The sequence below is a fragment of the Pteropus alecto genome, unplaced genomic scaffold (genome assembly GCF_000325575.1).
Source record: "Pteropus alecto unplaced genomic scaffold, ASM32557v1 scaffold7, whole genome shotgun sequence".
Lineage (NCBI taxonomy): Eukaryota > Metazoa > Chordata > Mammalia > Chiroptera > Pteropodidae > Pteropus > Pteropus alecto.
The window spans coordinates 2,072,754-2,083,531 of record NW_006494614.1 but is presented as its reverse complement, the minus strand read 5'-3'; the positions used below and the strand labels follow the sequence as shown (position 1 = coordinate 2,083,531).

The following is a 10,778-nucleotide window of genomic DNA, read 5'->3' as shown; positions in this document are numbered from 1 at the left end:
TGCCCATTACTGGATAAAAACACAAGAAAGATACAAACTATGGAACCCAATCGTAGTTAACAGAACGCATTTGCCCCTCGCTGCGCCTGCGTAGTCAGAGGGGCACGGCGCATAAGGTCCAGGTCCCGGCCCTCCGCCTCCTCCGCTCCCCTGCACTCCCCTCCCCTCCCCTCCCCTCCCCATACGGGGGTTCCCACTGCGCACGCGCAGTGCTTAACGGCCGGTCAGGAGCTCGACAATCAGTCCCTTCTCATCTGAGAGCAAACTCTTCTATTTAGATGTAAAAGAGTCGTGAGCACGCTCTGTAATGAGAACATTTCCTTTTCACCGAGAGGACTGCTCTGGGTCACTAAGGCGGACGCCGCCGCTTTTAGGGGATGAGGGTCCAGCAGTCGCGCCAAGCAGCGTACGCAGCCTACGGGTTTAAGTTATGCTACCTTCGCCACAAAAACCAAGAAGGTTGTAATGGCCCCGCAAGTCCCCGTGCGTAATTGTTCTCCACCACTTACCCACTCTGGTTCCGGAACACCGTTGTTGCCACCGTTCCTCTAATGCCTCTCCAACCCTTTCGATGCTTCTACTTCTTCACGAACAAGACAAGATGGCGCCCGATTACTCTCACCCGGAAGTAAAAACAATAACATCCACTTGTCATCTGAAGCCATAAAGTTCCCGCATCCTGGTCTTTGAGCACATGACGGCAGCCGGTTAGCATGGTTCTACGCCATTTTTGTTATGGGCAAAATCACCTCCAGTCTGTAAACACCGTGGAAGTGTCTTAACGTTCCTGTATATTACCTCTTGTAGCCAGCACCATGTCCAACTCATTTTTATCCTTAATGGGGCAGAAAGCTGAGAGTTTAATTATTGGTTCCAGAGTCCCCTGAACTTCTTTCCATTAGCAACGTGACCCTCCTTGAAGGGGAGGTATGTTCTCCCCTAAGTAAACTTTCGCTTCGGGAATGGGGTCTGAGTTTGCGGCGCTTTCAGACTACGGAGGGGCACCAGGGTCAAACACAACCAACTGGAGGATTGCTCGATGCGCAAGCCGCCGTATTTCAGGTAGGCCACAGTCCAGTGCAAATTTCCGGACTCCTCCAGGCTTCGGTCTCACAGAGCGCAGCCTAGGGCTGCGCCTCAAAGAGATCGGACGTTAGCGAAGTGGCCAGTATAGATGGTAGCGATGGCGGAGACCTTAGCTGACCCCGCAGCGGTCACTCTTTGTTAACCTCAAAACATCGCGCCCCCTTCTGGGGACGCTTGCTCGGCCGAATCTCACCCAGCTAGTCCCCATATTCTTTACCCCCTGACTTTTAGGGAAAAGTGGCGGGGAAGTCCGGTTTCCGTCTTGCTGCTACTCCTGTCGACTACAAAATGGCCTCCCGAAAGGATTTATGCAGTGCAATTCCTCGAATAGAATACTTTGATTCCATGGTTTATTAATATGAAACTGTTTAACTGAAAATTACCGATTTCCAGGCTAGGATCTACAAGTTACAAAGAAAACAAAAATGTTCCAAAGATAACAGTATTTATTTCTCAACTAAATCTTGTAAAGTGCCCTTCTAGAGAGTAACATGAAACTTTTAACTGAAGAAAGCGCGCCAAGTATTTACATTGTTTCATTGGGAACTGTACAAAAGAAATAGTAAGTTACAGTGGAAATAGAGTACAGCTGGATAGATAAAGAAGCTAAAGATGTAAAAATCTAGATGCCGTTTGTTCAGTCTTCAAACACTTGAAACCCAGATACTTCTGTATCAACATTAGAAAAAAGCCCTCAATAGCTAAAAATCTGCTGGTCTTGAAATTCAAGTGGTCCTCAAAATAAAACTTTATCTTGGGAGAACTGTTTACTTATTACACCTGGCAACACCATTGTGTGAGTACATGAAGATACACTAGTTGGAGGCAAAAGAAAATTCCATTCCTTGACCCTTTCCCTAATTTTCACTTAGTGCACGCGTGCACCCAAACAAACTATACAACAGTCTAATGTGATTTTAAAAATCATTTTATGGAACGAAAATTGGAAGGACACATACCACATGTTAGTGGTAATCTCTGATTTTGCCCTGTGATTTTCATTTTCTAAGTTTTTTTGCATAGGGCCTGACTTTCAAGTTTAATTTTTGTAAAAACATTCTAATCAGAGAAACATTCTATCTTCGTGAAACCTGAGTGTCCTAGTGAAACTTTCATATGGTATTACTTCCTATATTCATCTTGTAATTGTTTGCTTGTTTCCCTAGTAAAGTCGAAGCAATTTTCTGATAGTTTTGTTTTTCTTCCATCTCTACTCTCCAACTGGCCAGCTACTGCTTAGCACACAGAATTTTTTGCATTTGTTGTATAACTGAATTACTGTTTTGAACAATGACCCCAACATAGGCCAACCATTTTGGAAACCTATTGCCAAATTTTGTTCCTTGTGCCAGTTTAATGAGACACTCTCAGCAATCATTATTTGCCACACCAGGAAATGAGTTTTATAATCTCATTTCCCTTTCCCTCACTATCATCTAGCATTCTCTGTAATGTTATGATCTGAAGGAGACACCAGGCACATATGTGTATTTTAACACCAATTTCTCAGAATGTTTTTCTTTTTTTATCTGTTTGAGCAGCTGTTGTATACATGACCTGCTGCAGTCTGGTCATTCTGCACCATCAGAAAGTGCTTAGCAGCCACATCATCCAATCCTGGCAATCTCCTGTTTTATAGCTAACAATCAGCAGACTTTGTAACTCAAATTTATTAACTCACCCCGTTTGCAGAATGTTCGAAATAGAAAATTCAAGGGAAGGATATGCTCAAATTAGTATTTTGCATTATTTTGGAAACAAGTTATTTTCAAGGTAAAATGGAAAAATGTTAAATGAGATGTGGAAAAGATACAGAATTAGAAAGTATTCCTGCTTCTCAAGATTTGAACGTTTACAGTGTTATTAAGTTCCATGTTCACATCCATCTTAAAATTTAAGAAAGATTATTTAAAACTATGGTATATACATACAATAGAATATTATGGATTTAGAAAGGAATGAAATCCCGATACATGCCGCAATATGGATGAACCTTGAAAAGATTATGCTGAGTGAAACAGACAGACACAAAAGCACAAATATTGTATAATTTCACTTACATGAGATACCTAGGATAGACAAATTCATAGAGACAGAAAATAGAATAACAGTTGCTGAGGGTTGAAGGAAGAGTTCCTGGGAATGGGGAGTTGTTATTTAATGGGTACAGAGGATCTGTTTGGGATGAGAAAAGGGGTCTAGAAATGAATGGTGATACTGTACAACATTGTGAGTGTACTTAATGCCACTGAATTGTACACCTAAAATCGTTAAACTGGTAAATTTTAGGATATATATTTTTACCACAATGAAAAATATAATGGATAAAAAATTATATGACGCTAATATGCTACAAGCAAATTATTACAAGTTACAACTCTTAACTCTTAAGTAATATTGTTACTTCAGCATCTTCTAGAAAGTAGTATCTGGCATAATGAAATATGAGGATATAAAGTAATAATTACTTTAACCCATTTCCCATTTGCCCAAGAATACTCACCGGCAGCACTTATGGCTGCCACATTTACCCCGAGATAACTTGTGGATCATAGTCCTAATCTTACCCCTAAAGTTTACCATGAAATATCTTGCTTTTATTATTATTTTCCCATTCCTCTAGTATATCGATAGTCTTTGGAAACAAATGAAATCATTCAATTTAGAGCATTCTGATTTTAGTAGTGGTATTTCCATTTACAAAATATAGTAATTCTTGATCGCTGAAAATATCAGATCCTAGATGTTCTACTTTGTGTTGTTCTGTGCTTTGAAATTTACCACACACAAAAAAATTATTGAATACTGATTGTCATATACATTTGTTACATTAAGATTAGAGACAAGTTGTTTAGAAAGAACTCCAAGCAGTTTTTATAACTCATTTTCACATTGAAAACCAGATTTGCTTCAGCCTAAAATTAACACTAGCAGTGAGCTGCATTTTTTTCCTAAACAGGAAATGGGTTAACAATAAATGAAAATGGGTTTTATACCGGTACTGGCCATTTAAGCCAGATTAGAGAAAGTAAGGTAAACCTATTATGTTCACTGACTGGCATATTCTTACCTAAAATCTTCTGTGATTCAAACTATTGTACTGTTTCACTTAGCTTAGTTCATTTGTATGACATTATTAGTGTTTACCAATATCTGATTCTCCACACACATATAGCGCACAGAAGATGACATTCTTCTAAGCCCCTTTAAAGTAAGGGAGAATTTTGTGAATTAGTTCTGGCCAATGCGCTTAACCCTAAGTGATGACTGTCATTTCTGCTCCTAAGCTTACAAGCCCTGATGTACTATCACATCAACCAAGAAGGCTTGTTTCAGATAATGTTTCAGATAACGCAGCTACAGGTTGATAAATTCTGTCAGACTCGTCATTGTGTTGCTTCATGGGAAGCAGTGGCCAGAGGGAGCCCCAAACCAGCAAAAGACTTTACAATGACCACAGAATAAACAGCTGAAATTCTGGAGTCATTTGTTAATACAGCATAAGTATAACCTATCCTGACAAATATATCATTGGTAACAGAAGTTGGATACTGCTCAAAGAACCAAAAAATGTGTGGCATTAACTTAGAGGTTGGATGGCATATACAGAAAACTAAAATTGGAGGCTAGAAACATGTCACTTCACATTATGCAGGGGTTCTACAACAATAAGTATATCAAAACAGAACATATCCTTTTGGTGGGAGCAACCTCCAGACCTGACAGCACTTCTAAAGAGCCTAGTCTTGGAAAATAAAACTGCCTGGATGGGATTTTGGGGCCATATCTCTTGAAAAGGGAGTCACTGTAGAAATAAGAGTGAGCTGAGTATTTGGTGACCAGATGGTGGATTGTGAGAGACTTCTAGTGTACTCACATATCCATTCTCCTTTTTTTCTGAACCCTTGGGAACTTATTCTTTCCTACCTATACTACCCATCCCTACTCACAATTAGGCAGAGACATGTGACTGCTTCTGGCCAATGGGTGAATGACATTTCCAAGATGAAAAATTTAATTGCTGGTGCAAAACCTTTTAATGCTCACTTTCCCTATCATAGTGGGGAGGCTTGGTGTTGAAATGATAGAGCCACAAGACATTCAGCCTGGATTAGAGTCATCAATTGCCTTTACAGATTGCCCAGACTCACACTGGACTTTGGGTGAGAAAGAAACTTTTGTTGTGTTAAGCCACAGGGATGTGGAGTTGTTTGTTACTGTAGCATAACTGACCTACCTATATACATATGGATATGCAAGCATTTTGGATATTTCTGCTTGAGTACAACTTTTAAAATGTATGAAAATGGTCTTGAGGGGGTTCACAAACCTCTTAAATTACATACAAAAATCTAGTGCATATATTTTTCTGAGAAGATACATGTCAAGATACAAAAATCTAGTGCATATATTTTTCTGAGAAGATACATGTTTTTCTTCCCAGCTTCCATACTGCCATTAGCAAGAGTGAAAAGAGGGCCCCCAAATTAAAACTCTCCTCTCCCCTCAACACTCATAGCTTCCCTTTGGGACTATCAGGACTCATATCATAAAACCTTTATCCCTAGAACATCCTGCATCCCCTGGACCTTGAATTTCCATATGGCTCTGTACGTAATGTTGCTTAATTTTCCTCCATATCATTTACCATTTATCTTTTCTTTACTTTTCACTTCTTAGAATGTCTATTTCCTCACTTCCTAGAGTGATTTCTGTCTCTTGCGTTCGGTGCTGTATCCACAACGCCTGTCCCATAGCAGGTATTCAATAAATACTTATTAAATTGAACAAATGAAAGATAGTCTGCAACTTTCACCATAATCTCAAAGAGCTACACGACCCCAAAATTGTTAAATAAAAACAAACAGGTAGACAAAATATTTCCTAATGAATTGTTCTGCCTAAATAACTCAAAATATTTTTAGAAACATTTGAAAGGATGAAGACTCATCCATGGTAGATACTGAAATCTGAGTTAAGTGGCCCATTGTATTTTATTCTGAAATAAGGAATTTCTAAAATATGAAGGATATTTTGAATACAGCTAAGTAAATACAGTGTTGATAGATAACATATTCTGTCAATAATGTGCATAGCAAAAACTCCAGGACAAATCTTGAAACAAATAAGAATTTAATATTTATTATGCATATTTATACAGAAACATTAAAATAATGCTCAATAAGTTACATAGCCATTTTCTAAAAACACTGCAAAAAAAAGTAGAGATAAAACAGTAGGAATGATATATTAACCAATGTTACTAAAAATTTAAAATATAGTCATCTATCTTTTAAACAGATTTGAATTGATGATTTCTATATGAACCAAACATTTTAAATATCTAAAAATAGTCTGTCTTAAAGTACTAGATATATTTAAAGGCTCAGTTTTATTGCACATATCTAGTTTAGGCTTACTTATCAGGTAACATGCAGACAAATTAAGAGTGTGAATTTAAGAAAGGCAGGCAGGATGTTGCTTTATACTACAAAAATTAGATGAAGGGGATACATGTCACAGCTTAATCTTCAGGAAATTTTTTTAAGCTGTTGTATAAAATCACTGAGTAAAATCATCACATATGCGAGCTAAGAACTATTAAATATTATATAGCCAAAAAGCTCTGTTGGCACATTTAAAATAAGAAAACAGGTATCAACTAACTACTCTTAGAACCAACACCAACTATCACTATCCTTAGCCACCCAAAAAGGTGATTTTCATATCCATTTTAAAAACACTAGATGACAATCAAATATAGGCATACACTTGGTTCTGTCAAAAATATTCACAGAATTGGCACATAATCAAAATTTTATTATTTTAAACATGGAAAAACTAGGGGAAACTGTGATTAGACATACCCTGTAAACCAGTTTTAAATAAAGCTAGTGAAACTTCTCTGTGTTACTTTTTAAATTCATTTGGCCAAACACTGTGGTCATTATTTGAGGATCTGTAAACATTCTTACTTATTTGTACTGTTTCCTGAGGTCATCTGGAAACTATTGTTATTACAGTAGCTTCATAATTTCATACCCCTGCAAATGTGCTTTGGAAATATTCTAAATAAAAACAAAAATTTAAATGCAGACCCATGTGTAACTTAATATACTTTCCCTATTACAAAAGCTATCTTTAGGAAATCCTTAGGTATCAAAATAAAGTTTACTCCATTACCAGCAGGCCCAGAAAAGCATTTATAAACTCTAGGCCCTAAAAAAGTAGATTCTAGAGTAAGCTCATTTAACATGAAATGAAAATAAAAATAAAAGTATCTTATGTATATGTTAGTTCTGGGATAATGTCTAAAACTTATATAGGCCTCTCCATTTTAAAACATGTTGAAATAGTGTCAGCACAGTGCCAGATCCATAGCAGGCATCCCATAATATATACTTAATGAATAAATGTGAAGTTAAGCATAAAAACTATTGCAGTACTTTAGTACTGAGGTAATGTTCTGAAGCTACATTATATTGCTCACTCAATGAAAAATCAGTTTTAATAAATAAAGCTTAAAAGATCTATTTGATAAATACAGCACTGATGTATTTCCTGGCATCCTTTTAATGAAAACAGGTACTAGGCACTTTCCTTGATTTTTGCCCTCACCCATCTATCACTCACCATCTCTGACCTTAACTGTGGAAGAGATAAGCCAAAAGAAAAGAATGCTGATTTCTTTCTCTTCTTTCTCCTTTTCTCTCTTTCTCTCTCTCCCTCCCTTTCCCTGCTCCTTTTTCATCTGTCCATCCAACAATGAAACAAGAAGCAGGTGACTATTCAATGAAAAGTGCATGCCTCTTAATGGTATCTTTTCTAGGAGAAAAATGAGGACTTAATATTTACATTTGGGGGAGAGGGATGGTAATTGTCACTACCCAGATGGCTTAGATTTAACTAATAATTTTCAAAAAAAATTCACTGTTTTGGTATTGAAATCATCAGTGTTAATGGATTACAATTAAACAACAAACACTATTTAAACACTGTTTAAACGACCTTTTATAGGACAATCTGAATTTGCAAACTTTCCACCTTTTCACTATTAAAAATCAAGAAAAATACTACTATTGAAATTGCAACAGCTTAAAAATAGAATTTGTACCATGACATTTAAAAATTCTGCATTTTGTATAGTATTACCATCTTTAACACTATTCACAATTCTGTTCATCCATATAGCAAAAGGCAGCACTGGTAACCTTGGATACTGTTATATGTACTTATATGTTAAAAAGTGTCAGAGTCTTGGTTAAATATCCCCACAATTATCTCCAGTCACTATTCTCATCCTTCCTACCCAAGAGGAGAATAAACTGGGACTAGACACTTATCCAGCATCTGCCTGTAGTATCATTCATTGGCACTAATGATTAGGATGCCTGAACCATGCAGTTATGTATTTTGATACAATACGGTGATACTGAAGTAGCCATTATTATTTAAAATTTAAGCCTAAGAAAGAGTAATAGTAGTGTGCCAAGTTTTGACAGCTTAATAATTTGTATTCTACAGGTAAAAATGATTTTTGCTATTATGTAATTATTTAAAAAGATAATCAGAAATGCCAACTTTATGTCCCATTGAAGTTAAACAAACTTGCACTTATTAATGATGCTTGCTAAAGAGAAAGTGATCTCAAAACCCTAAAACCATGATTAGTATTTACTGATCTACAGAACTAGATATTTCCCTATTAAGTATAATAAGGATATAATTTTCTATCATTTACAAATTTAATTTGGTAATTTATATTTCATAGGTACTCTATGGTCTCATATGGATTAACGATTTACTTCTATTTACCAATTCTACATGTTACAATTATCTATAATTCTATTTCGACCTTGACTAATCACTTGCAAACTATCCTTAACTCCACCATGAGTAGATTACAAATAATGTTAATGTCAATATTTTTGTAGTTCTCAAAATCTCAAAGCAGTAAGCTAATCAATATACCATTTGTAAACCCTTATTACTGAAGTTACAGTGATACCTTTATATATGGCTGAATCATACAAAATATGACAAAGTCACTATGTCTGTTGTGTAAGTATATGTGATAGCAGTGTTTCCCACATATCAGTATACCACTGGATAGCCCTGAGATGATTTTAAGTGGAGTGCTACATGGATGAACAATTTTTCTTTAACAGTTATGTATTTATTTTGATACTTATTAGAAAAAAATACAACTAGCACATAACATGTGGAATATGCTCAAAATAGGGCTATTAAAAAAGGCTAAAAATAAGGTTAAAAATAAGTAAACAATGGCACAGGAGATATAGATATATACATACATATGAGATCAGAAAGGTGATATATGACTCACACTGGGAAACACTGTTTTAAGGAATGATCTGATTTAGCCAGCATCATTTCTGAATGTTTGTAATAATAAACCACATCATAAAGGGTTTTCCTCTACTACTATAAATTTGGGTTTTGATCCAGGACAAATATTTTTTTTAGAACATGAGTTTACATTCATTTTAAGAACATAAGAGCATTGAGTAAATTTAATTTACTTTAAAAGGGTTCACCAAAATGGTAAAAATGTTCAGGAGCATTTGAGGGACATGCTAGTCCTATGGACAAGACTGCAAAGGCACATTCATATTATGGTTATCACTGCAGCATTTAAATAAAAGTGATCTAAGTAATCATTACCCTTAAAATTAAAATACTCTTTCATAAAAAAGAAGGTACGCTTGTGCACTAAGTGCTCTTGATTCTGGAACCACCTGCACATAAGTGTCGCTAACATGGACCCACTGGCCTGCAGATTCACTATCAGGTTCTTTCAAACCTAATAAAACAAAAATAAGTATAATTTTACAATAAGTGTGTTCTTACTCTACATTATAAGCAATAACACATTCATCACAAACTACAGTTACCTAATACTAGATCTTATTGCATTAAGTGTGTTTCTTCTTGGGTTAAACATGTTCCTAAACGAACTCTTTCAAAGCATTGATAGTATCATTTTACTTTAAATATCTAGTGCAATATTATATAGCCTTGTAAATATTTATTATTGGAGGAAAAAAATCATTTTCAATAAAAGTAAAAAGAGAAAAAAAAGTTAGCTTGCTGATCCATAAGCAAAGTCAGCAAATTTTCAACTCTCACTATTCTGAGGACATAGTATATCTTTAAAAACTTTTGCTATTAAATAAAATGCTGCTTCACTGCAATACATGATGACTCGACACCTTGGAAAAAAATGTGTTAACTCATATCACCTAGATGAGTATAGACTTATGATATTTAAGATTCTTTAAGATTATCTTAGAACTCTTAAATATATTTCTAACAACATTAACAAAATGAATCCACTCGAGTTATCCATGAAATAACTGACCTCTAACAGGAAAGGAAAAATAAATTAATTTGTTTTTAAGAATAACATAAACTCAGGATAGCTTACCAGGTACATTTTTCTTTCCAGTGATATGTTCCAATAATTTCCTGGAAGGTGTTCTGACTTTCACATATGCGGTGTAGTGACCTCCTCTCATTGAGCCACTGTGTTCCACTATGCCATACAGACCATAGAGAACTTTCTCTCCCACATTTACATTCTTTAGGACAAAAAAACAAAAAACCGAATTAGTAATATTTAGGACAAAAAAACAAAAAACCAAATTAGTAATATTTAGTGAAATACTGTA

General features: G+C 35.7%; 2 protein-coding genes across 10 annotated transcripts in view; both read right to left on the bottom strand.

The window, feature by feature from the left end:
• PNISR (PNN interacting serine and arginine rich protein) overlaps positions 1–665 on the bottom strand; it is a 26,464-nt gene extending 25,799 nt beyond the window's left edge. For all 3 annotated transcript variants that reach the window (XM_006926277.3, XM_015600393.2, XM_025042931.1), the window contains exon 1: positions 510–665. The gene's annotated coding sequence lies outside the window, so the exon portion shown is untranslated. The remainder of the gene's footprint in view (positions 1–509) is intronic.
• A 5,537-nt stretch (positions 666–6,202) lies between these two features.
• Positions 6,203–10,778, bottom strand: part of USP45 (ubiquitin specific peptidase 45) — a 62,059-nt gene continuing 57,483 nt past the window's right edge. For 6 of the 7 annotated variants that reach the window (XM_006926275.3, XM_025042634.1, XM_025042637.1 and 3 more), the window contains 2 exons: positions 10,535–10,688; positions 6,203–9,910 (listed from right to left, as the gene is read on the bottom strand). In XM_006926275.3, the coding sequence (XP_006926337.1) occupies positions 9,780–9,910; positions 10,535–10,688 (285 nt within the window). In that variant the 3' untranslated portion in view covers positions 6,203–9,779. Of the gene's footprint in view, positions 9,911–10,534; positions 10,689–10,778 lie in introns of those variants that run through there. The other variant, XM_006926276.3, reaches the window with a different exon arrangement.